General features: G+C 45.2%; 1 protein-coding gene across 1 annotated transcript in view; it reads right to left on the bottom strand.

The window, feature by feature from the left end:
- ADAMTS14 (ADAM metallopeptidase with thrombospondin type 1 motif 14) overlaps positions 1-18,601 on the bottom strand; it is a 101,086-nt gene extending 82,485 nt beyond the window's left edge. The window contains exons 1-3 of the mRNA XM_074236166.1: positions 18,479-18,601; positions 17,066-17,169; positions 13,499-13,979 (exon numbers count right to left, since the gene is read on the bottom strand). Coding sequence (XP_074092267.1) covers positions 13,499-13,979; positions 17,066-17,169; positions 18,479-18,601 — 708 coding nt within the window. The remainder of the gene's footprint in view (positions 1-13,498; positions 13,980-17,065; positions 17,170-18,478) is intronic.
- Between the last annotated feature and the right edge of the window lie 3,457 nt (positions 18,602-22,058).

The following is a 22,058-nucleotide window of genomic DNA, read 5'->3' as shown; positions in this document are numbered from 1 at the left end:
TCCACAGTACTAAGATCAAATCCCTAGGGACCAGAGAGGGAATGGCCTGACCCAAGCTCACACCATAACTTAGGACCTGAGCCAAAACTAAGGTCTGGCCATGTTCTCATTCAGGGGTTCTTGGTGCAGAGTCCACAGGTGGGGTGCTGTGGATAGATTTTGGGGGATCATAAACTTGGATGGAGGGGGGATTATCTCTTTACTTCCATAACCCCCTTGCTGAAATGTATAATTACATAGAAACATTATCCTGAGAAGGAGGTCATCCACAGGCACCAGCAGATTGACTGCCCAAGGGACTAATGACTGCGAATTGGTCCCCCAAACCCCTGTTCTAACTAATCTTGGCTAGGGTCCGGGATCACTGTGGTCCTTAGAAAAGCTGGGCATTGTTTAGGGAACATCCAGGAGATGGTAGTTTCCACCTGATAGAGGGAAGGAGGTAATATTCCTTTTCCAGCCAATGCCACACTTGCTCCCCCAAAAGGAAAGAAAGCAAAGATCTGGGAAACTTGCCTCCAGCTGGCTGCCAAGCCCTTGAGTCAGTCCAGTCCAAAGCCTTGAAGAAAGACCTCGTCTTTGGAACAACCTACCCGTCTCTTCCTGTGCCAGGGCCAGGGGAAGCAGGGCCACTGTTCTTGGCAGGACGAGATGGCCAAAGGAGAGCCCCGCAAAGTTGGAAGGGATTAAAGAGCTGAACACTGAGAAGGGCAGGTCTGGGAGAGCCTCAGAACCCCAACTGTTGGGACAAGGAGAGCCTGAGAACAAAGCATGTTCAGGCCAAGGAGGGCCCTTGGAACAGAAGCTGAGGCCATGTGTATAGAACTCAGAGCACCAGAAGAATTCTGAGTCAGCCAGAGGCCGGGGGGGGGGGGCAGGGCTGCCTCTTCTGGAAAGAAAGAAGCCTTAAAATCCAATGATTCACAATGGGGTGAAGAAAGGCCAGCAGCTGATGTGGGGGGGGGGGTGAGGAGGGAGTTAGGAAAGACAGAGACACAGAAACAGAGAGCGAGATAGAGAAGAAAGGAGAGAGAGAGGAAAAGGTGAGACAGAGATGAAAAAGAGGAGGAACAGACAAAGGCAGAGGAGGGGGGAGACAGAGAGACAGAGAAAGAGAGAGACAGAAACAGAGGAGAGAAAGAGACAGAGACAGAAGAGAGACAGAGAGAGAGGCAGAGAGAGACAGAGAGAGAGACAGAGAGAGAGAGAGAGAGAGAGAGAGAGAGAGAGAGAGAGAGAGAGAGAGAGAGAGAGAGAGAGAGAGACAGAGAGACAGAGAGACAGAGAGACAGAGAGAGAGAGACAGAGGAGAGGGAGGAGAGACATGCACAGGGACACAAAGACACACAGAGATAACTCATTCTCAGTCCCACAGCAGGTGAGTGTCAGAGCCAGGTCTCAAACCTGGGTCTCCTGGCACCATGTCTAAATCTCCTTGCAACCCCACCACCAGCCCTAAAGCTAAGCAACCAGAAAGGCAAGGAAATTTGTTTAGAGAAGTCCCTTAATCAAAATGGAAGTCTTATGCCTGCAGTCCGTATGCTGGGGCATCTGAGAAACTGAAGCTTTCCCAAGCCCCAGATAGACCCACTCAGCCCCATTTCTCCAGAGTCTATCCAGTTGGTCATGATGGACAGTGGACTTTAGCCAAGGTCTCTAAAGGCTGGTCCTCAGAAAGATGGCAGGTGCCATGATTAGGACATATCTACTCTGGGGCCCTGGTCCCAGTTGGGCCCTTCCAGTTCCTCCTTTCCCTTTCCATGAGTCCATTGGACTCTGGTTCTCCATACCAAAGTTTACTCAGTCATAAGAGCCCAGGCCCGGCTCATCTTCTGATTCCTTCATAGGTGTGGACCTTGCTTCCCCATGGAGAGTATGAACAATCTATCCCTCCTTCAAAATCCAGATAAATGACTAGCGACCTCTTACATGACATCTTTCCTGATTCCAATTTCCTTCCTGAGACCTTCCATCTCACTGGGTCAATTTTGAATCAGAGCTACCTGTCTTTATCATAACCCTCTCTACCTGGAAGTTCCATGAGGATAGGATGTGTGAAGCCTTCCTCTCTGCTTGCCACAAGGACCAATAACTACGTCCTGAAAGACTTAACTGCTTCAGGTGCGGAATTCTGGGAAGCAGTACTTGGGGTAGCCCAAATGGGTGAGAGCTTCATGTGGTCCACCATATTTAGTCTGGATCTGGCCATGCTAACTTGACTCCTTCTTGAACCACCTTCTTCTCAGGCCCCTGGCCATTGCCGGTGTATTCTCTTTGCCAAAATCATCATCAAATCAAGACTGCTATTGCCATTAGAAAGGGGGCGTGTTGAGGTGCTCACTTATGGCACCGCTCCCCAATTCTAGAATTTTCCAAACCAAAAGGCTCTGTCTGAAGACAACTAGTGTTCCTCCATGTCTTGTATCCCCATATTATTTTTAACAAGTATTTATTAAATATCTATTATGTGTTTAGTGCTTTGTTGTGGTCTTATTTAATAATAGTAATATTGTTGCCAGGCACTTTGGTAAATGATTTTATTAACTTTATCTCATTTGATCTTTACAACAACCCTGAGAAATAGGTGCTAACATGATCACTTCAATGAACAATAAGAAAAATCATAATAATAGTAATTATTAAACTAGCTAAAATTTATATGGTATTTATAATATATAGTATATATAGTATAAAATGTATAAATATTATCTCATTTGATCCTCAGAACAGCTCTGGGAGGGAAGTATTAATACTATGTCCATCTTACAACTGAGGAAACTGAGGCAAACAGAGGTGAAGGGACTTGTCCAGGGTCATACAGCTAGTAAGTAGTATCTGAGGTCAGGGTGTCCTAACTTTAAGGACCCTGCTGCTCCTTCCCTTATAGTAGCTACCTCTCCCTGAGTGCTGAGGGTCTGGGAACACACCTACCAAATCTTTATTGCCTTAACAGTCAACCAGTCAATTAATATTGATTAAGCACCTCCTATGCTGGAAATACAAAAAGTGATCAAAGATAGCCCTGCTCCCAAGGAGAGCATAAACTAAATATCAAGTGTCTCTAAGGAATCCCCATTAAGCACAGCGGTATGCCGCCAGAGCCAACTCGGAAAGGAGCCAATTATGTGTGAGTACTTAAACCCCAGAAGTTGGCAAACACTTCTACAAAATAAGGCCTAATTTATTGTTTTGTTCATTGTCTAGACTTAAGTAAGTAATGGAGATTTTTTTTTTCAGAAAGCCAGTTGTTAAAAATTGATCATCACATCTCTGAGGCATGGCCAGCTTTCCAACCCAAGTTGACATGCTCAAGCACCATTGAGACATCCTGTGTGGGACCCTGTTCCTCACCAGACAAGAGCAAAACAGGAGACCAGGAAAAGTGTGGACCATATGAGAGCTTCTACTGGCATTAACCTCCACAGCCTCATTATACTGATCATTCCAGGCTACAAAAAACTTCCAGAAGACTAAGTCCATCCCTCCCTCCTCCACCATCTCAACTGGTTCTGATTCCTATGGAAGAGAGAAGAAAGGGGAATGGTTAAAGTCTCACTCACTTGAAGAGTAGGTAATAAAGAATAAGACTTAGGGGCAGCTAGGTGGTGCAGTGGATAGAGCACCAGTCCTAGAGTCAGGAGGTCTTGAGTTCAAATCCGACCTCAGACCCATAATAATTATCTAGCTGTGCAAAACTTAAAAAAAGAATAAGAATTAATTGATAGATGCTATGGGGTTTACTCAAATGAAAGTTCCCTCCTTTCTGCCCCACAGCACAAGAAAAGGTTGGGAATGTTTACATGAAGAATCAGAGAACACTCAAAGTCAGAGTTGACAAGGCACTTAGAACATCGAATATTAAGGTAAAAAAGAAACCTAGAGATCAAGCAGTGAAGTCCAATTTCCTTATTTTGCAAGGAAGGAAACTGAAGCTCAGAGAAGTGTGTCCAGACCTTCCCAAGCAATGTCCTCTTAAAACGAGGCAAAATTTTCCTCTCTATGAAGATGGGTAAATAAACTGAGACCCAAAAGAACTCAGGGACTTTGTAAGTTTGCCCTGTTGGTTGGCAAAGCCATGAGAGCAAATTCTGGCCAAATGGCCACCAAAATAAGACTGAGAAGTTCTCAAAAATTGACACCATGCCATTCAACAGGTCTAAAGAGACTAAAATGATTCACACAGGCATGGAAATTACTAGGCAGGCCCAGACCCACAGATCGTGCGTTCCTGAAGAGCTCTGTCTAAATTTAAATTTTGAAAACCAAGTTTCCTCTTTTGTAAAATGAGTGGGTTAGACGAAATAACCTCTAAGGCTTCTTCCTGTTCTGCCACTATGACAGTGTGAGTCATCATTTAAATAAATGACATTTTAAATGGAGCTTGACAACTAAAGGAAACCTGTGGTGAATGCTTTTTTTTTAACTTCAAGATATTTTATGCATTTTGCAGTTATTTTTAGTGGGACTTCCCTTTCTATTATTTCCTCCTAGGTTCTATTATTGCTATATAGAAATGCTGGTGATTTTGTGGGTTAATTTTGTATCCTCCTATTACTGAAGCTTAACTAATTCCCCCACAGATTCTTTAAATGTTTTCTACATAAAATATCATGTCATCAACAAATGATGTCATCAAAAATGATTTTATCTCCTCTTTATTTATGCCTTAAATTTCTTTAATGTGATGGCTAATCTTTCTAGCACCAGTCAAATAACAGTAGGGAAAGATGAAAAGTTTGCATTTCTCTTGTATTTACTGTGAAAATTTCTATCATTTCTATATTGCTTATAAAACTACCTTTTGGTTTTATCATATTAAAAAAGTCTCTTTTGCCTTTATTTTGTTGGGATTTTTAGCATAAGTGGGAGCTGTACTTTGTCAAAGGCTTTTTTTATCTACTTATATAAACATATAATTTTGGGATTTTTTTTATTTTTAACACAGTTAACAATTTTAATTGTAGAGAAATGTTTTGCAAAAATGAATAATTTCTTTTTTTTGGTTGTTTTTTTTTGCAAGGCAAATGGGGTTAAGTGGCTTGCCCAAGGCCACACAGCTAGGTAATTATTAAGTGTCTGAGGCTGGATTTGAACTCAGCTATTCCCTACTCCAGGGCCGGTGCTCTATTCACTGCACCACCTAGCCTCCTCCAAAATGAATAATTTCTAATTTATCTGGATTCTAATCTGTATTTTCAAATATTGAGTTTTCTTAAAGTTCTATCTGTAACTATTTCTACATCTCTGTACCTATTTTTTTTTAAATAAAGGTTTACATAGCATATACTCTCCATGTAATGGAAATTAATCATCAACTTGGGTTCCAGTCCCAAATTTGTTTCTAGCTATATTTGGTCCAGTCCTTCCAATTTTGGGGAATTCAGTGTCCTTTTCTGTAAACTAAGAAAGATTCCTCTAATCTTAACCTTCTATAAGACTATGATTGAAATAAACATTTTTGTTGCTGTTACTTACTCTTCATGACCCCATTTTGAGGTTTACTTGGCAAACAGTGATTTCCTTCTCCAGCTCATTTTACAGATAAGAAAAGTAAAACAAGTTAAATGATTTACCCAAGGTCATACAACTAGCATCTGAGATGATTTGAACTCATGAAGATGTCTTCCTGATTTCAAATCCAGTGGTCTATACCTGTGCTCCCAGCCCAAAATAAACATAGGCCAGTCCAATTATTCCAGGTGCCATATCAATGTCCTCTCAAAAAAACTATCTTTGCTTTTGTTCTGGGCTATTATCTTCTTTCTAAGTTTTTATGACACTGCTTGTTCCTGTTTGTCCTCTTACCTGAATGATCCTCTCATACTCCTTTGTGGGGCCATCACCCGTGGCCTGCCTTCAATCTGTAAATATGCCATGAGATTCTGTGCCAAACTCTAAACTCTTTAATTTTTTTCCCTCTTACTGATTTTACCAACTCCCATGAGTTCAACCATCATTTCTATCCATATGACTCCCAAATCTACCAACTCTTCTGAATATCAGTTCCACACCTCTAAAATGAACTGAAGGGGAGGCTAGGTGGTACAGTGGCTAAAGCACTGGCCCTGGAGTCAGGAGTATCTGGGTTCAAATTCGGTCTCAGACACTTAATAATTACCTAGCTGTGTGGCCTTGGGCAAGCCACTTAACCCCATTTGCCTTGCAAAAAAATAACTTAAAAAACCTTAAAATGAACTGAAGAATTCTGTCTATATTCCAGATAGCCAGAATCATCTGGATGATCCAAAAGCATCTCAAATCCAATAGGTCCAAAATAAAGTTCAATGTCTCTGATTATCTCAATATCTTTCCCTAAATCCATCCTTTCTCCTAATTTCAATATTTCTTTCAAGAGCACTTCCACTCTTCCAAGGGAAACATCATTGACTTTCTCTGTCTCCACGTATATCTAGTCTGTTGTCAAATTTCATCTCATCTTCCCCATATCTCTCCAATCTGTCTCCTTCTCTCTATTAGGACCATACTAGAACTATTGTCATTGCCTCTCACCTGGACAATTGTAATAACAATAATCTATGGTCCAGCCAAAAGGCACAGCATCCTATTTCCCTCATAAGACATTCTATCTCCATGACTTTGCACAAACTACTTTTCCTTCCTCCTTTCTTTTACCTCCAATTCTTGGGATCCTAAACTCCCTTCACAGACCATTTCAAGAAATATCTCAAACACTTTTTCCTGATTTAATCAATCAATAAATATGTATTAAGTGCCTCCTATGTAAGCATTGATTCTCCGGTTGATAGAACAACTTATTGCATTGACTTTATACCTAATTGTATCTACTTACCTATGTACATGTCTCTTAAAATGTAATAGAGTAGGGGCGGCTAGGTGGCGCAGTGGATAAAGCACTGGCCCTGGAGTCAGGAGTACCTGGGTTCAAGTCCGGTCTCAGACACTTAATAATTACCAGGCTGTGTGGCCTTGGATAAGCCACTTAACCCCATTTGCCTTGCAAAAAAAAAACAAAAACTTTAAAAAAATGCAATAGAGTACAAACTTCTTGAGGGCAGGCACTGGTCCATTTTGGTCTTTATGTTCTTAACATCTACTATAGAGTCTTGTATATTAGACATTTGATAACTATTTGTTGGAATACACTCAATTTATTGGATTGAAATGAGTATAGAAACACATGGAAAACCCACAAGAACATCAGCCTCTGAGAGTAGTTGCAAGATTAGTGAAGAGTACTGCACTGAAGCTATATCCTAGATCTATTTTAAATGGGTATGACCTTAAACAAAGTCACGCTCCTCGGGACTTCAGTTTCCTCCTCTGTAAATCTACAACATTGCGACTTCCCCTGCACAGCCCTGCTCCAAAGCAGCCTTCCCAGCTTCTCTTGATCTCCCTCTTTCCCAAACTTTGCCCCTGCAATATGAGGAGCCAACATATATAGGGTTTTGGTAACTCCCTCCTGGTTTCTATTATCTATTGGTTACCCCAGGGTGAGAAAGATGCTGGTGCCCTCTTTGGGACTAGTAGCTGCAGCTGCTGCCTCCCCACCCTCAAAGCTCACTTGCCCTGACTCAGATTGTTTAACTGATCACCCACTCTTTTGAGGGCTGGGGATGTGTCATATTCCTCTTTATAGCCCATACTCTAAGAGCCTAGAATGCAGTAGCACCCAGAGGCTAGGTTTGGGTCACAATTCTATTATTAACTCTCTGTATGTCCTTGAGTCATCTCTTACTCTGGGGATTCAATACTTTTCTCTGCAAAAAAATACGTGATTTTTATTTTAACAGTGAGCAAACTCTTTCTATAACTACAAACTAGTAACTTCTCTCCAAGCTATGCAGCCTTAGAGAGTTATCTCAAGATATTAATGACCAGGGGCGGCTAGGTGGCACAGTGAATAGAGCACCAGCCCTGGAGTCAGGAGTACCTGAGTTCAACTCCAGCCTCAGAGACTTAATAATTACCCAGCTGTGTGACCTTGGGCAAGTCACTTAACCTCATTGCCTTGCAAGAACTAAAAAGAAAAAAGAAATTAATGACCAGCCCAATTGGTGCATAGCCTAAGAGAATCAGGAAAGGCTTCTTGGAGTAGGCTGCATTTGAGTTGATGATAACAAATAGAAAGAATATATGACAGCAAGTGAAATAAACAACAATGTTTCGGACACTTGAATCAGCCAAATTGTAGCTAGAAAAAGCTTCAAGGTAATCCAGTCCAAGTCCCTCGCTTAACCATAGTCCACAAAGAGAAATGACTTTCCCAAGACTGAATAGCTAGTACACGATTGTGCTAGGATCTCAGGAACCTAGAGTTAGATCAGAAAGAGACCTTGGAGGTCATCAAGTCCAACCTCTTCATTTTACAGATGAAGAAATTGAGACCTGAGGTGAAGGACACAGTGTCATTAAACCAGTAAGTGTCTGATGCTGGCTTCGAGATAAGGACAAATATTACTGGATAATTAAATCCCTCCTCCAGTACTTTGTCAGAACATGAAGGTGCCTCAAGGATCTTTTTTTTTTTAATCATTCAATTATCATTTTAAATACTAACATAGTTCAAATGATTTGGAAAGCACTTGGCACACAGTAGGAGTTTAATAAACTTCTCTTTTCTTTCCCCTTACTACATGTGCCATGAGCTAAGGGGGAATGCACAAATGTTTAATATATATCTCATATTTTCCACCTAAAAAAAGAGAAAACATGCACACTCAACATTGAAGTAACAAAGGAATAACAGAATCTTAGTTATAAGCACCACAGGACCATCTGGTCCCAATTTCCTTCCAAAAAGAAGTCACTTCTACAACATGGAGAATTGATTTCTACTTTAATATTTCTATTGTCACTCGAGGTCCTTAAGGACTATGTCAGCAGATTACCCTTTCCAGGGGTCAATTCCACTGAATTTGGGGTCAAAAGCCCTGGCCTAAGACCCAAATCTACCATTTCCTAGTTTTGTATAAGACCCTTCTCTAGGATTCAGTTTCCACTTCTGGAAAATGAGGGAGAGAAGGGGTTGGACTAGAGAAAGAGCTCTCAATCTGAAGAATTTGAAAAAAAAGTTTTGAAATGGACCTTGGTATATTGAAACTATGCCCCCCAAAACTATTAAACTCTGTACGTCCTTTAGCCCAGTTATACCGCTATTAAACCCATGTCCCAAAGAGATCAAAGGAAAAGGAAAAGGAACCATATGTGTAAAAATATTCTGGCAGCTCTTTTTGTAATTACAAAGAACTGGAAACTGAATGGGTGCCTATCAATTGAGAAAAGATTGAGCAAGTTGTGGTATATGAATGAAAAAGAATACTATTATGCTATAGGAAATGATGAAGGGTGTGGTTTTAGAGAAACCTGGGAAGATTTGAATGAACTAATGCAGAGTAGAATGAGCAGAACCAGAACAATTTCTACAGTAACAATCACATTGTAAAGACAAAAAGTTTGAAAGTCTTAGAAACTGTCCAACAAAATGTCCAATTGTGATTCCAAGTGACTTGAAACATGACTACCTCCTGATAGAAATAAAATTGGATTTAAAAAATAAAAATAAAAATATGTAGATAGTTTTATTTCAACAGAATTGGTTTCATCTATAATCTATGTATTTTATTTAATGCATTTTTAAAAATGATTCTGAGAAGTCCATTGGTATCCCCAGACCTCTGATTGTGTCCAGGTCACAGTTCTGGACTCTTACAGTACTCAAGGTCCTATTAAAGAGTTTCACATCAGGCAGGATGAAAGAATGGCTCTATATATGCAGCCACAGGACCTCAGTTTGAATCCTGACTCTGCCATTAACTTCCTCTATGATGTTGGGCAAATTATGTGACTTCTCTGCACCTTGGTTTCCTCACCTATCAAAAATTAGATTTGAACTAGAGGGCCTCTCAGGTCCCTTTCAGCTCTGGATCTATGATCCCATGACCATAAGTAAGCGTTGATTACTGAGCAGTCATTTGAATATAACAATGAAATCGCATCTTTATGAAGAATGAGATATCAGGATGGGCATCCTCCTTTCCTTGGAATCTAGGTGGAGTTCTAAGATTTTGATGGAAGAAAGCCAAGTGAATATTTTATTCCCCCCCCCCCCCCGACCCTTCCTAATTCTCTCTCTCTCCAAACTCCTCAGATTTCTCTGGTAACTGGTCCAGGGTCACACAGTTAATGAGTATTTAAGATAGGATTTGAACTCAGATCTTCCTGATTCCAAGTCTACTGCTTTAGCCACTATACCACTCAGCCTGTTTCTTAGTTACAACATGGAGGTCTTGGTCTTATCAAGAATGGGCCTATTTGTGTGGACCAACATTAACTGCAAAGTCTGAAGAGGAAAGAAATCACTGACCAAGGATATTGTCCATTCTACCACCCATTTGCTGTAAACCTCATCCCCACTTCTCAAGAGAAGGGATGGAGGACTAAGGGAGACTCGCTTTATTCATCTGTCAGGTGTTCCTGGTAAGTGAAGCCCTGGGGAAAAGTGAAAACAAGAGAACAATGCCCCCATAACACCTGGGTACTGGCTAAGCTCTCAGAGGGAGTGACACACTATTCAAGTGAGTGATGGGAGTAATGAGGACCAGGGCAGGTCCTGAGAGAAAGGGAGAAGAGACAGAAAGAGTGAGAAGAGAAAGTAAGAAGAGAGACAGAAACAAAGTGAAGGGGGAGAGAGAGAGAGAGACAGAGACAGAGAGAGAGAAAGAGAGAGAGACACAGAGACACAGAGACACAGAGAGACACAGAGAGACAGAGACAGAATCAGATAGACAAAGAGAGAGAGAAAGACAGAGACAGAGAGAGACACACACAGAGAGAGACAGAGAGACACACAGAGAGAGACAGATCAACAGACAGATAGAGAGAATATGAGAATCTGTCATATGGTATTTCATCTTCCCAAAATGGAGCCAGAAAGCATGCTGATATTCTCAGTACTTAGAGAAAAACTTCCAGGAAAGCAGAACTGGGTAGGACTAAAGTCTGAGGTAGAGGAAGGAGGAAGAAGGATGATTTGGGTTCAAATTCTGCCTCAGACACTTATTGTCATATGACCCTATGTGAGTCATTTAACCCTTCTGGGACTTAGTTTCCTGATCTGTAAAATGGGGCAATAACATGTACCTCTCTCCCAGGGTCATTATGAAGAGCAAATGAGACAATCTGCAAAGTTTAAAGAGCTACATAAATATTTATTATTATCATCATCATTATTATTAATATAATAATAATTTAAGATTATTTTAGGTGTTGCTGTTTGCTAAAGGCATCAAACTCCAATACCTTCTGGGATCTTCTTAAGGATATCCAGGGTCACTCAATTCTAGCAATCTACCTAGGAAAAGGTGAGTGAATGAAGAACGCAGATGCCCTGCCACTGGATGGGTTGGTCCATTCCTTCACTCAGCTTGGACAAACTTCTCTAAGAGAAAGTAGGGGGCAATGTAGAGGCCTGGTTTGGGAGATGAGAAGACCAAATTTCACATCCTCTCCTGATTATTACAAGATACAAGGTCATGGCAAAGTCACACAAAAATCCAAAAGCTGAGAATCAATGAGGAAGGACCTCTGATGCCATGAAGCTCCCATCAACACACAAAAGGAACCCCCCCCAATTTACCCAATGAGAGGTAGATGGGGGGGCTCAGTAGATGGAGGACTAGACCTGGACACAGGAAGATTTCAGCTCAAATCTGGCCTCAGGCACTGACTAGCTAAGTGACCTTGAGCAAATCACTTAACCTCAGCTGCCTGTTTCCTCATCTATAAAATGGGGATAATAACCTCCCTCCCAGGGTAGTTTTTAAGGCTCAAATGAGATTAAAAGTTGTAAAGCCATTATTTCCTTCTGTCTGAAGACCTCCAAGGACTCACAACTTATCAAAAAAGCCCATTCCATATTCGGACACTACTTGTTGGGAAGATGCTTTTTGTTGTTTTCTTTCTGACATCAAGTTGAATGCTGCCCCTTTCACCTAATCTCTCTGTGCCTCAGTTTGTTCTTCTGAAAACTGGGGAAAATTCCCATAGTATCTACCTCCCAGGGTCATTGTGAATCTCAGATGATGTCATGTTTTAAAATAATGCATAAACTTTAGGGTGTTAGAAAGAGCACCCCAAAAGTGGGACAGTAGTTTTAAGCTTTTTTAAGCTTTAATTGCTCTCATCACATCATCATCATCATCATCATCATTATAATTATAATACAGAAACTACAGAGAGCTACCGAACTGGACTCAGAGTTGAATAATGATGATTCACTTTCTTTAACTTAGCAGTTCACAAAATTTTGGACTCAGGATCCCTTCACACCATAAAGAACTAATGGGGCAGCTAGTTGGCATGGTGCATAGAGCACCGGCCCTGGAGTCAGGAGGACCTGAGTTCAAATCCAGCCTCAGATACTTAATAATTGCCTAGCTGTGTGGCCGTGGCCAAGTCACTTTAACCCCATTACCCCTTAAAATAAAAATTTAGAAAAAGAATTAATGATAACTCCCCCCAAAGAGTTTTCATTTATGTGGGTTATGTCTATCAATATTTATTATATTAGTATTTGCTTTCTCAGTGAGGGTGGGAGGGAGAGAATTAGGAACTCAACATTTTAAAATATGAAACATTAAAAACTGTTTTTACAAGGATTGGGCAAATATAAAATATTAAATAAATTCCAAAAAAGAACTATCAAAATATTTACTATATTAGCAGTTAAGACATCTTAGTGTTATTGTGAAAATAGTTTGAATTCAACTAACCCCCTGGAAGGGTCTCAGAAGAATCAAACTTTCAGAAGCCCTGCTCCAAATCTTTGACTTTTTAGAAAGACTTTCCTGAAAGCAACCCTAAGAGAGAAATAGTGGAAACATGATTATGCTCATTTAACAGAGAAGGACAATGAGACTCACAAAGCTGAAATAATTCAGGGTCACTCAGCTAGTCAGGTCCTGGAGAAGGTTCATACCTAGTGGTCTTTATGCTTTCTAGGACCCTAGACTTAGACCTAGATCTAGAATGGGAGCTCCTCTAGCCTAAACCTCATTTTACAGAGAAGGAAATAGGTTGACCCAGGTGAAGTGACTCTCCTAGGGTCATTTAAGCTAGTGAATGCCTAAGACAAAGTTTGGACCCAGATGTCCCTGCCTCCTCTCTATCCACTAAGCCACAGACAAAATAAACTCCAAGACCCAATTCGGCCTAAGATTCTGGAAGTCTGTGAGCAGATCTAATGGGGGAGAGGGTTGAAAAATGATAGACAGAGTAGAGAAGGATCACCACCACCCCCCCGGCTCTTTCCCTTCCTATCAGGCTGGAAGTTTAAGTTGGCGGCCAATGAAGAGTGAGAGTATTCCTGGCAACAGCCCTGGCCCCAGCTTTGGCCCAGGATGGAGAACATAACCCACAGGAATCCCAAACCAAGGGAAACCAAAGAAGCCGGCAAGCTTCCCGGCTGGGCAGGAGCAGCCCAGAGACAGAAGAGAGGAGGGAGCCCTTTCCTTACCAAGCCGTCACAATTGCTGATGGCCACGGCAGTGCCCAGCATGCCAGTGATGCTACCAGTGTAGACACACTCCTGACGGAGGGGTTGTCGAGAATACTCCCTGAAATCCTCCTGCCACTGGGTGAAGGCTCCAGGGGCCACCAGCCGCCGGTTGGGTTTCAAAGACAAGTGGAACTCCTTCCCAAAGATGGTGACGTTGAAATAAATGGAATATTTCCCCAGTGGGCCAGGGCCAGCCGGCTCTCCTGCCAGGATGGAAGGGCTTCGGGCCACCCGGTGCCGACTAGAAGGAGGTGATGGGGGGAGAGCAGGCCCACCAAATGCACTGCTCTCGGAGGCTGTAGGTCCAGACACTACGTGGGAGAGGAACCGGCCTTGATGATCGGTGCTGAACGGAACGAACACACCATATTCACTTATCTTTCCAGAGAAGAGCAGCTCTGTTGGACATTGAGACAGAAACACTTTAGGACTTCCAGGGCTTTGCCAAGGGGGTAGAGGGAACAGTTTATGATTGGTCGTTGGCCCTTCCCATTTGGGCTATATACCTAGCCACCCTGGATCCCACAAAATTGGAAGCCACTCCCCTAGAGTCCAAGTCTTATGTCTTCAAATCAAGTTTTTTGGCGAAGAGAGAAGCAATTTTGAAGCAATTGGACCACCAATTCTGAGTTTGGAATCACAAGATCTGGGTTCAGATCCCTCCTTCAATGGATTATAGATCTAGAGAGAGATCTCAGAAGCCATTGAGTCCAACCCCCTCGAATTTTAAAGATGAAGAAACTGAAGAACAGAGTGCCAAAGGTCACAGAACTAAGTGACACAGAGAGAATTCAAAACTCCAGAGTCAGTAATCTTCTCCTACCTCCCTAGGACACTCTGAATCTGTTTCCTCATCCATAAATTGGGTTAAATAACACCTTGTGATTACCTTCCTCACAGAGATGTTGTGAGGCTCAAATAACTAATGTCTATAAATCACATTGGAAAACTTAAAAATGTTCTATGGCAGCTAAAAGGTTGTATGGTAACCACTGGTTAGGAGGCTGGGCCTGGAGTCAGAAAGACCTGAGTTCAAATCCAGCCTCAAACTCTTACTAGCTGGATGGCTCTGAGTAAGGTACTTAACCTCTGTTGGTCTCAATTGTCTCATTTGTAAAATGGGGACAATAACAGCCCTCACCTGCCAGAAGTGGTGTGAGGATCCAATGAGAGAATACATTTAACTATGGGCTCTATCAATACTAGCTCTTCTGTCAGTGTCAGTGACCCTCCTCAACTCAAGCTTCCAAGGCCCCCTACTTTGTCAATTCGGGCAAGACCATAGAGCCAGAAGGGACTCTAGGGGTCATCTAGTCTCTGGAAACAGAGGCTCCAGGAGGGGAAATAAGAAAATGGAGAGTAGGAATTAGGATGCAAATGCAGGCAAATCGAACTCTTTCCTTTGAAGCCAGTGCCTCTCTGCGCAATGATGCACAAGAAGCCTCAGTTTCCTTTTCTGGAAAACAGGAATAAGAATGCTATTTCTACTTGTCTCTCAGGGTCATTATGGGAAAAGCCTTTTGTAGGCCTCACAGTGCCAAATCCCTCCAAATCACCAAGTCATCACTTTGTTCTACATCCTCACATCTCCCAGTGTTTCTGCACTTGGGGACTAATGGCCAATTACTGTGCAGACACCAAGGTTCCAAACCAAACAAAACCTCCATCCCTGGGCCTCCATCCACCCTAGCAGAAAAAATGACTCCCGACAGAGCCTTTTGACTCTTTTAAGCCAGCTAGCTCAAGCATGGGAACTATGCATTCTCTGCCCAGCAAGGTCCCTCTCTCTGGGGAGTCAGGCATCCCCAGAAGGCCAGGAGTCAGGAGGCCGCCATCTGGAGCTGAGGCCCAGAGAGCCTCATGGCAAGGGCCAGAGGGAAGGAAGGCTGCCGTGGTGGAACACCCAACCTGCTCCACCCGCCTCCCCCAGTCTGGGGGATGACCCAACCAGCCAAGGGCATATAAATGCATGAAAATACACCTGTCAAAACAAACACACCTAGCAACCCCCAAAATAATCTGTCATTCCATGAGAGACAGAATGCTGTAGGAGAAGAAAGAGGACAAGGGAAATGAAGGAAGCAAAGAAAGAAGGAAGAGAGAAAGGTAGAAAGGGGGGAAAGGAGGAAGAAAGGAAGGAAAGAAGGAAGAAAGGAAGAGGGGTGGAAGAAAAGACAAAAGGAGTGAGGGAAGGAGGGAGGAAGAAAAGAAGGAAAGAAGAAAGGAAAGAGGAAGGAAAAAGGAAGAGATGAAGGTAGAAAGAAAGGACCAAGAAAGAAAAAAGAGGGAGGGAAAGAGGAAGGGAGTAAGGAAGAAAGGGAAGGAGAAAGAAAAGAAGGAAGGAAGGAGGGCAGGCAGGAAGGAGGGAAGGCAGGAGAAAGAATGAAAGAAAGGTAGAAGGAAAGGAGAGAGAAAGACAAGAAGGAAGGAAGAGAGGAAAGAATGGAAGAAGGAAGGAGGAAAGGAGGGGAAAAGGATGAGAGAAAGATAGAAAGGGAGGAGGGAAGGAAGGAAGAAAGGAAGAGAAGAAGAAAGGAAGAAAAGAAAAAAGGAGGCAGGGAAGAGGAGGAAGAGAAGAAGAAAGAAGGGAGGGAGACAAGCAAGAAGGAAGAAGAAGGGAAGAAGGAAAGAAAGGAGAAACAGAGAGGGGAAGTGGGAGGGAGGGAGGGAGGAAGAAAAGGAGAGGAAGGAAGGAAGGGAGGGAAAAGGAAGAAAGGAAGGAAGGGAGAGAGGAGGAAGGAAGGGGAGGGAGGAGGAAGGAAGAAGGAGGGAGGAGGAAGGGAAGGCAGAGAACAGTGAAAAGAACCCTTGACTGGAGTCAGGAGCCCTGAGTTTCAACCCCCACTCTGATACTTTCTAACTTCAATCCCAGGTGAATCTTTCTCCTCTCTGGACCTCAGTTAACTCATCTGTAAAATGGGGTGGGGGAGGCTGTGGACACAGTGCTTCTGGGACCCCTTGGAGCTCCTAAGCTCCAGTGCCCTGGTTCTATGCTCTAAGCGCCTGGCCCCTCTACCTTTCCAGGTTGTGGAGAAGAAAACTCTTTGGCAATCAATGGCCATATGAATGGGAGCTATTAATAGAAAGGAAGTGAAGAGCTCCAAGATGAGCCAGGCTGAGTTTTAAAGTGACCCGGTGACTAGGAGTTGGCCAGGCCCAGACCAGCTAAGCACAAAAGAGTAGCAGGGCAGGACTGGAGTGGGGGGCCGGCGTGCTCCCCTCACCCCGGCCTCAGCCAGTGCCAGCTCCCTGGCTTCCCATGGGATGATTCATGGGCCAGATCTAAAGGAGGAATTCTCCTTTCTCCACATCCCGTTCTCTGGGGCGCCTCCCCCTCACCTCCCTTGGCCCGAGAAAAGCCAGAAATGAGGTGTCCCTAAAAATCCTTTTCCCTGTGGGGCAGTTCAGTAAGAGAGGGGGAGAGCCCTGCCAAGCTAGCCAAAAGGGATGCCCACCTCCTGGGGGCAGCCCAACACGACACGACTGTGTCCAATGAATACCCACTCTGTGGACCCCCTCCCTTACCCAGGGGGTGTGGCTCTGGCTAAGGACAGAACTCGTGTGTCTGGCCTTCTGTGGGTCTCCAGTACCTTGATCAGCTGAGCTTTCTGAAGGGGGTGTTTGCACACCTGGGGGAGAGATCTGAGCTTTAGAGGAAGGAGAAGGTTTATTTGAGGATTTATGGTGGCAGATGTCTGTAGGTGTTTGTGGGCACAGCCTCTGAGGGGCACCCCCACCGCCCAGGCTGCCCAGAGTCTGGGGGGCTCTAGGCTTTCTCCCCCTCTTTCCTTTGGGAGAGAAGAAGGATAGACCTACAGGGGCAGAGAGCCAAAGGAGAGATGCAAGAGATGCTAGCAATGGAGAGAGACCGGAGGAGACAGAAGGGAGGAGATGGTGGAGGGATGAGAAGAATGAAAGGGGAGAGAGATCAGAGACAGAGAGAGAGACAAAGAGACTGAGAGAGACAGAGACAGAGACAGAGAGACAGAGACAAAGAGACTGAGAGAGAGGGAGACAAAGAGACTGAGAGAGACAGAGAGACAGAGACAAAGAGACTGAGAGAGACAGAGACAGAGAGACAGAGACAAAGAGACTGAGAGAGACAGAGACAGACAGAGACAAAGAGACTGAGAGAGACAGAGACAGACAGAAATAGAGAGAGGCAGAGAAAGAGATAGAGAGACAGACAGACAGAGACAGAGACAAGATAGACATGGAGACAGACAGAGACAGAGACAGAGAGACAGAGGAGAGACAGAGAGAGAGAGACGGAGAGACAGAGAGAGGTAGAGAGCTAGAGAGAGAGAGCGTGTGCACGAGAGACAGAGACAGAGAGAGAGAGAGAGCGTCTGAGAGAGAGACAGACAGAGAATGAAAGAGAGAGACAGAGAGACAGACAGGGACAGAGACAAGATAGACATGGAGAGAGACAGAGAGAGAGACAGAGAGACAGAGAGACAGAGAAGGAGAGACAGAGAGACAGAGACAGAGAGAGACCGAGAGAGAGAGAGACTGAGAGAGAGAGAGCGCGAGAGAGAGACAGAGAGAAAAGGAAAGAGACAGAGAGACAGTGACACAGAGACAGAGAAGGAGAGACAGAGACAGAGACAGACCGAGAGAGGAGAGAGACTGAGAGCGCGAGAGAGACTGAGAGAGAGACTGAGAGAGAGAGACTGAGAGAGAGAGACCGAGAGAGGAGAGAGACTGAGAGAGAAGGAAAGGGACAGAGAGAGACAGAGGGGCAGAGAAGCAAAGAGAGAAAGGAGAGGGAAGGGGGAGAGAGGAAGCCCAGAGAGATGAAATGAGAAAGCCGAGCGAGAAAGGGGAGAGCCTGGCCAGGAGAGGGGCGGGGGGGGGGGGGGCACAGCGCTCAGCCCAGGGCCCCGCGCCCCTCTGCCCCGCACGCAGCCCCTCTCCCCCTCCCTCTCCCCTGCCCACCTTCACCCTCTTGCACACTCGCGCGCTCTCGCCCCCTGCCCTCCCTCCCTCGCCCTCACCGGGGGCCCGGGGGGCGGCGGCGGCCGAGAGCCAGCAGTGCAGCGGGACCCAGCAGGAGACCATGACGCCGAGATACTCCATCTGGGGCGGGCGGCGGCGGGCCTGGCGGGCTGGCCGGGCGGCTGGCCGCTTCGCGCAGGGGCCGGAGTCCGCCCGGGCTGGGGCGCGGGGAGGCGAGGCTCCTCCCCGCCCGCCCCGGCCCGGCCTGGCGCCCGCCCCCTCCCCGCCCGCCCCGGACCCGCGGCCCCCCGGGGGGGGCGGTGCCCAAGCCCGGGGAGGTCCCGGCGGCCCGGGCCCCCCGCCCCGGCGCTGGCCTCCCCCGGGCTCCCGGGCTGCTCGGAGCCCGAGGCCCCCGGAGCGCAGCGCCCCGCGCCCCCCGATTCCGGCCCGGGCTCTCTGCGGGGGTCCCTGGCCCCTCCGCCCCCTCCCCGGGCTTCCCGGGCCAGTCCCTGCTCCGGCCACAGCCATTTTCCTAAGACAAGGATCCGACAGGGTCTACCCTGGGGGGGGCGGGGGGGGGGCTCCTCGCTAACGCCTTAGTCCCTGGCTTGGGGCCCCTGGGGGGGGGACTCGGCACGGCCCCCATCAGTCCCGGATCCTGCCACTCCCGAAGGGCGTGGGCCTGGTCCTTTCGGGGTGCGCCCCCCACCCCGTCCCTCTGGGTCCAGGTCGGCTTCCTCAGCATCTCCACCAGTGAACATCCCCACCTGGCTTCCAGGGCCGGCTCAGGGGCCGCCTCTGTCCGGAGACCCTCCCCGACTGCTCCCCGGTGTCCCCCCCCCAAAAAGTATCCTGTCCCTCCTCCACTTCTGCGTCTGGAGCCTTCCTTTGTCTTCCTTGTCCCCTACCTGGGCCACCTGCGCCTTCCTGCACATGGACCATCCCCTTCCTCAGAGTGTGGGCTCCTGAAGCTCAGGGGAACAGGGAGGCACTGGCAATCAAAAGACCATATTGACTGCGTGGTTGCAGGCCCATCTCTTCGCTTTCCTGAGCCTCAGTTTCCTCAGATGCAACATGGGGAAAGGGTGTTGGGTGGCATATAAGATTCCTGCCAGCTCTAAACCTACCATTCCATGATTGTTGTACTCAAGCTCCCATCACCCTGACCCATCAACCTTAGACACTAACGCACCTTGACTTGGGTGGGCCTTTAAGAGAGGTGGCACGATACCCAACTCTTGGCCCAATCGTGACCCACCGATCCGAAGAATGAGACACACATTTTTGGAGATAGCATCCACAGGAATTTATTTTGACTGACCATGCTCCTTTGTTAGAATAATTTATTTTCCTTTTTCCCCCAGGCTGTGGAGAGGGAGGTGGGAGGAAGGGGAAAACACAGAAAGAAAACACAGTATAATGAGGCCTAGAATCTTATTAGATCTTTGATTTTGGGTGAATCCACCTCTCCAGCCTCAGTTTCTTCACATGAAAAATGAGGTTGGTTATCAAATTTCTAAGCTTTTAAACTACAAGCCTATGACCTAAAATTACCTAGAATGATGGGATTACATCTAGGAGCAAAACAGGGGGTGTTTATGTATGTGATCAAACATGAATCTGGGTCAAAGGTGCTCTGGAGTTGACTCAAACTAGCCTGTCGGAGTCCAGCTTTTAATATGCATTTATCACTGAGAAATCCGTGATCTGCAAACAGCTCAGACTTTGGTTGGTTTCTTGATTGCTTAGACTTCAGAAAGTGATGGAGAAAATGTTACCAAATCTTAAACATCAAAGTTTGTCATATGTATATTTATCTTTCAGAGAGCCGGTTGTTGAATATTTAGCAATCCAAATTCTGTACTAATGAGTATCTATACTGGTAAGGGTTATGGGAAGGCGGGCCAAGAGAGAACATGAAGGGATGGGTGATGACCAAACTGAAAACCCCTGTTTCCAGGATCAGCATTTCAAATCAATCAATGAATAATTATCAATTTCCTTTCATGTGTCAGGCACCCTGCTAAGGGTTAGGGATAATGCCTTGGGCCAGTCAAGGGCTGTTCTACAATGATTATCTCATTTGATCTTCACAATCCTGAAAGGTAGGTGATGCTATTAGCCTCCTTTTACATATGAGAAACTAGACTGTGACTTGCCCAAAGACTCACAGCTAGTAAGTATCTGTGGTTCCAAGCTCGGGGTTCCATCAGCTGCCACATGACCCCGTAAAAGACAAGAGTGAAAAAGTCCCTGCCCTTGGGGAAATTACAGTCCAACCAGGAACACAATATGGAGACACATAAGTAGAGATAAATAAAAGATCCTTGGGAGGACACTAGCAGCTGCAAAGATCCAGAAAGGCCTGTGTCAAAGGTGGCACCCCACTGAGTCTGAAGGGAACTTGGGATTCTGAGTGATTGGGATAAAGAAGAGCTTTTGAGGATTGGAGGACAATCGAGACAAAGGCAGATCTGTGGATATCAAAAGAAGTAAGGCCAGTCTGATTAGATTCTAATGTGCAAGAAAAGGAACAACGGGTAAGAAGACTGGCAAGGTAGGTTGGGTCAGCTTTAAAAGGGCTTTAAAAGTTAGATGAGTTTCTATTTATACAGGTAATAGGGAACCACTTGAGTTACTAGGTAAGGGAATGACAGGATCTGATATCTTTTCATCCACAGTTTCTCCAGGCAAGAATTTGAATCCAGATCTTCTGGCCTCTATGCCATAGAGCTTCTCAAAAGCACATGTTTAGGTGGCAGTTAGGTGGCACCAAAGTGAATAGATCACCAGTTCTAGCAAAGTGGGGGTGATTTAAAAAGCAAAAGAAATCCCACCATAGTAGAAAGAACATTAGTTCTGGAGGACCTGGGTTTGAGTCTCAATAGCTATTACGAGTCATTTCCCCATTATAAGCTTCAATTTCTTTCTCAACATAATGAGGGGGTTGCCCTCAATGACTTCTAAGGTACTTTCCAGTTTTAAATCCTATGAGCCTTGTTGCCTCCTCCTCTACTTTCCCCTTTTCTGAAGGGGGGTGGAGAGAGAGGAAATGAAGAAAATACAGTTGCCATGAGGAATACCCTATGATTGAACCGCTGGAGTCTCAGCTGGAGCCCTTTCCAAGATGGTACACCCTGGCAGGCAAAGCTAGTAACCTCCACCCTGGTTTTCTGGCACACAGAAGTCCACTTCCTGGGGCTACAATGACCACTCTTGTTGCCTGATATCAAATGTCTGGTGTACTTGCCCAATGAGGGAACCTTTGTTAAAGAGAAGACCACTCCCCTCTTCTTGGACTATCAAAATTCCACCTTACCCCATGAGAACTAAGGAGAGGGGGAGCCAGCAAGTTGACCTTGGACCAGAGAGAGCAGAGTCTTAGGACAAGAAGAATACAATCCAAAATCTTCAGGGTGGCACGGGGAGAAGGAGGGAGAGAGGAAGAGAATAACCATTTCCTTCTACCAGCCTGCCAGAAAGGTGACAAATATGTGTTTCCCTAACCTTCTGGCAATCAGATGTCCTAGCTGGAAGAACCTGTAGGACATCGGTCATAGAATGTTAAAAACGTCTAAAG

Source organism: Macrotis lagotis, chromosome 4, assembly GCF_037893015.1.
Source record: "Macrotis lagotis isolate mMagLag1 chromosome 4, bilby.v1.9.chrom.fasta, whole genome shotgun sequence".
NCBI classification, from domain to species: Eukaryota; Metazoa; Chordata; class Mammalia; order Peramelemorphia; family Peramelidae; genus Macrotis; species Macrotis lagotis.
Note: the sequence above shows the minus strand (reverse complement) of the source record. Positions and strands in the feature narration are given on the sequence as shown.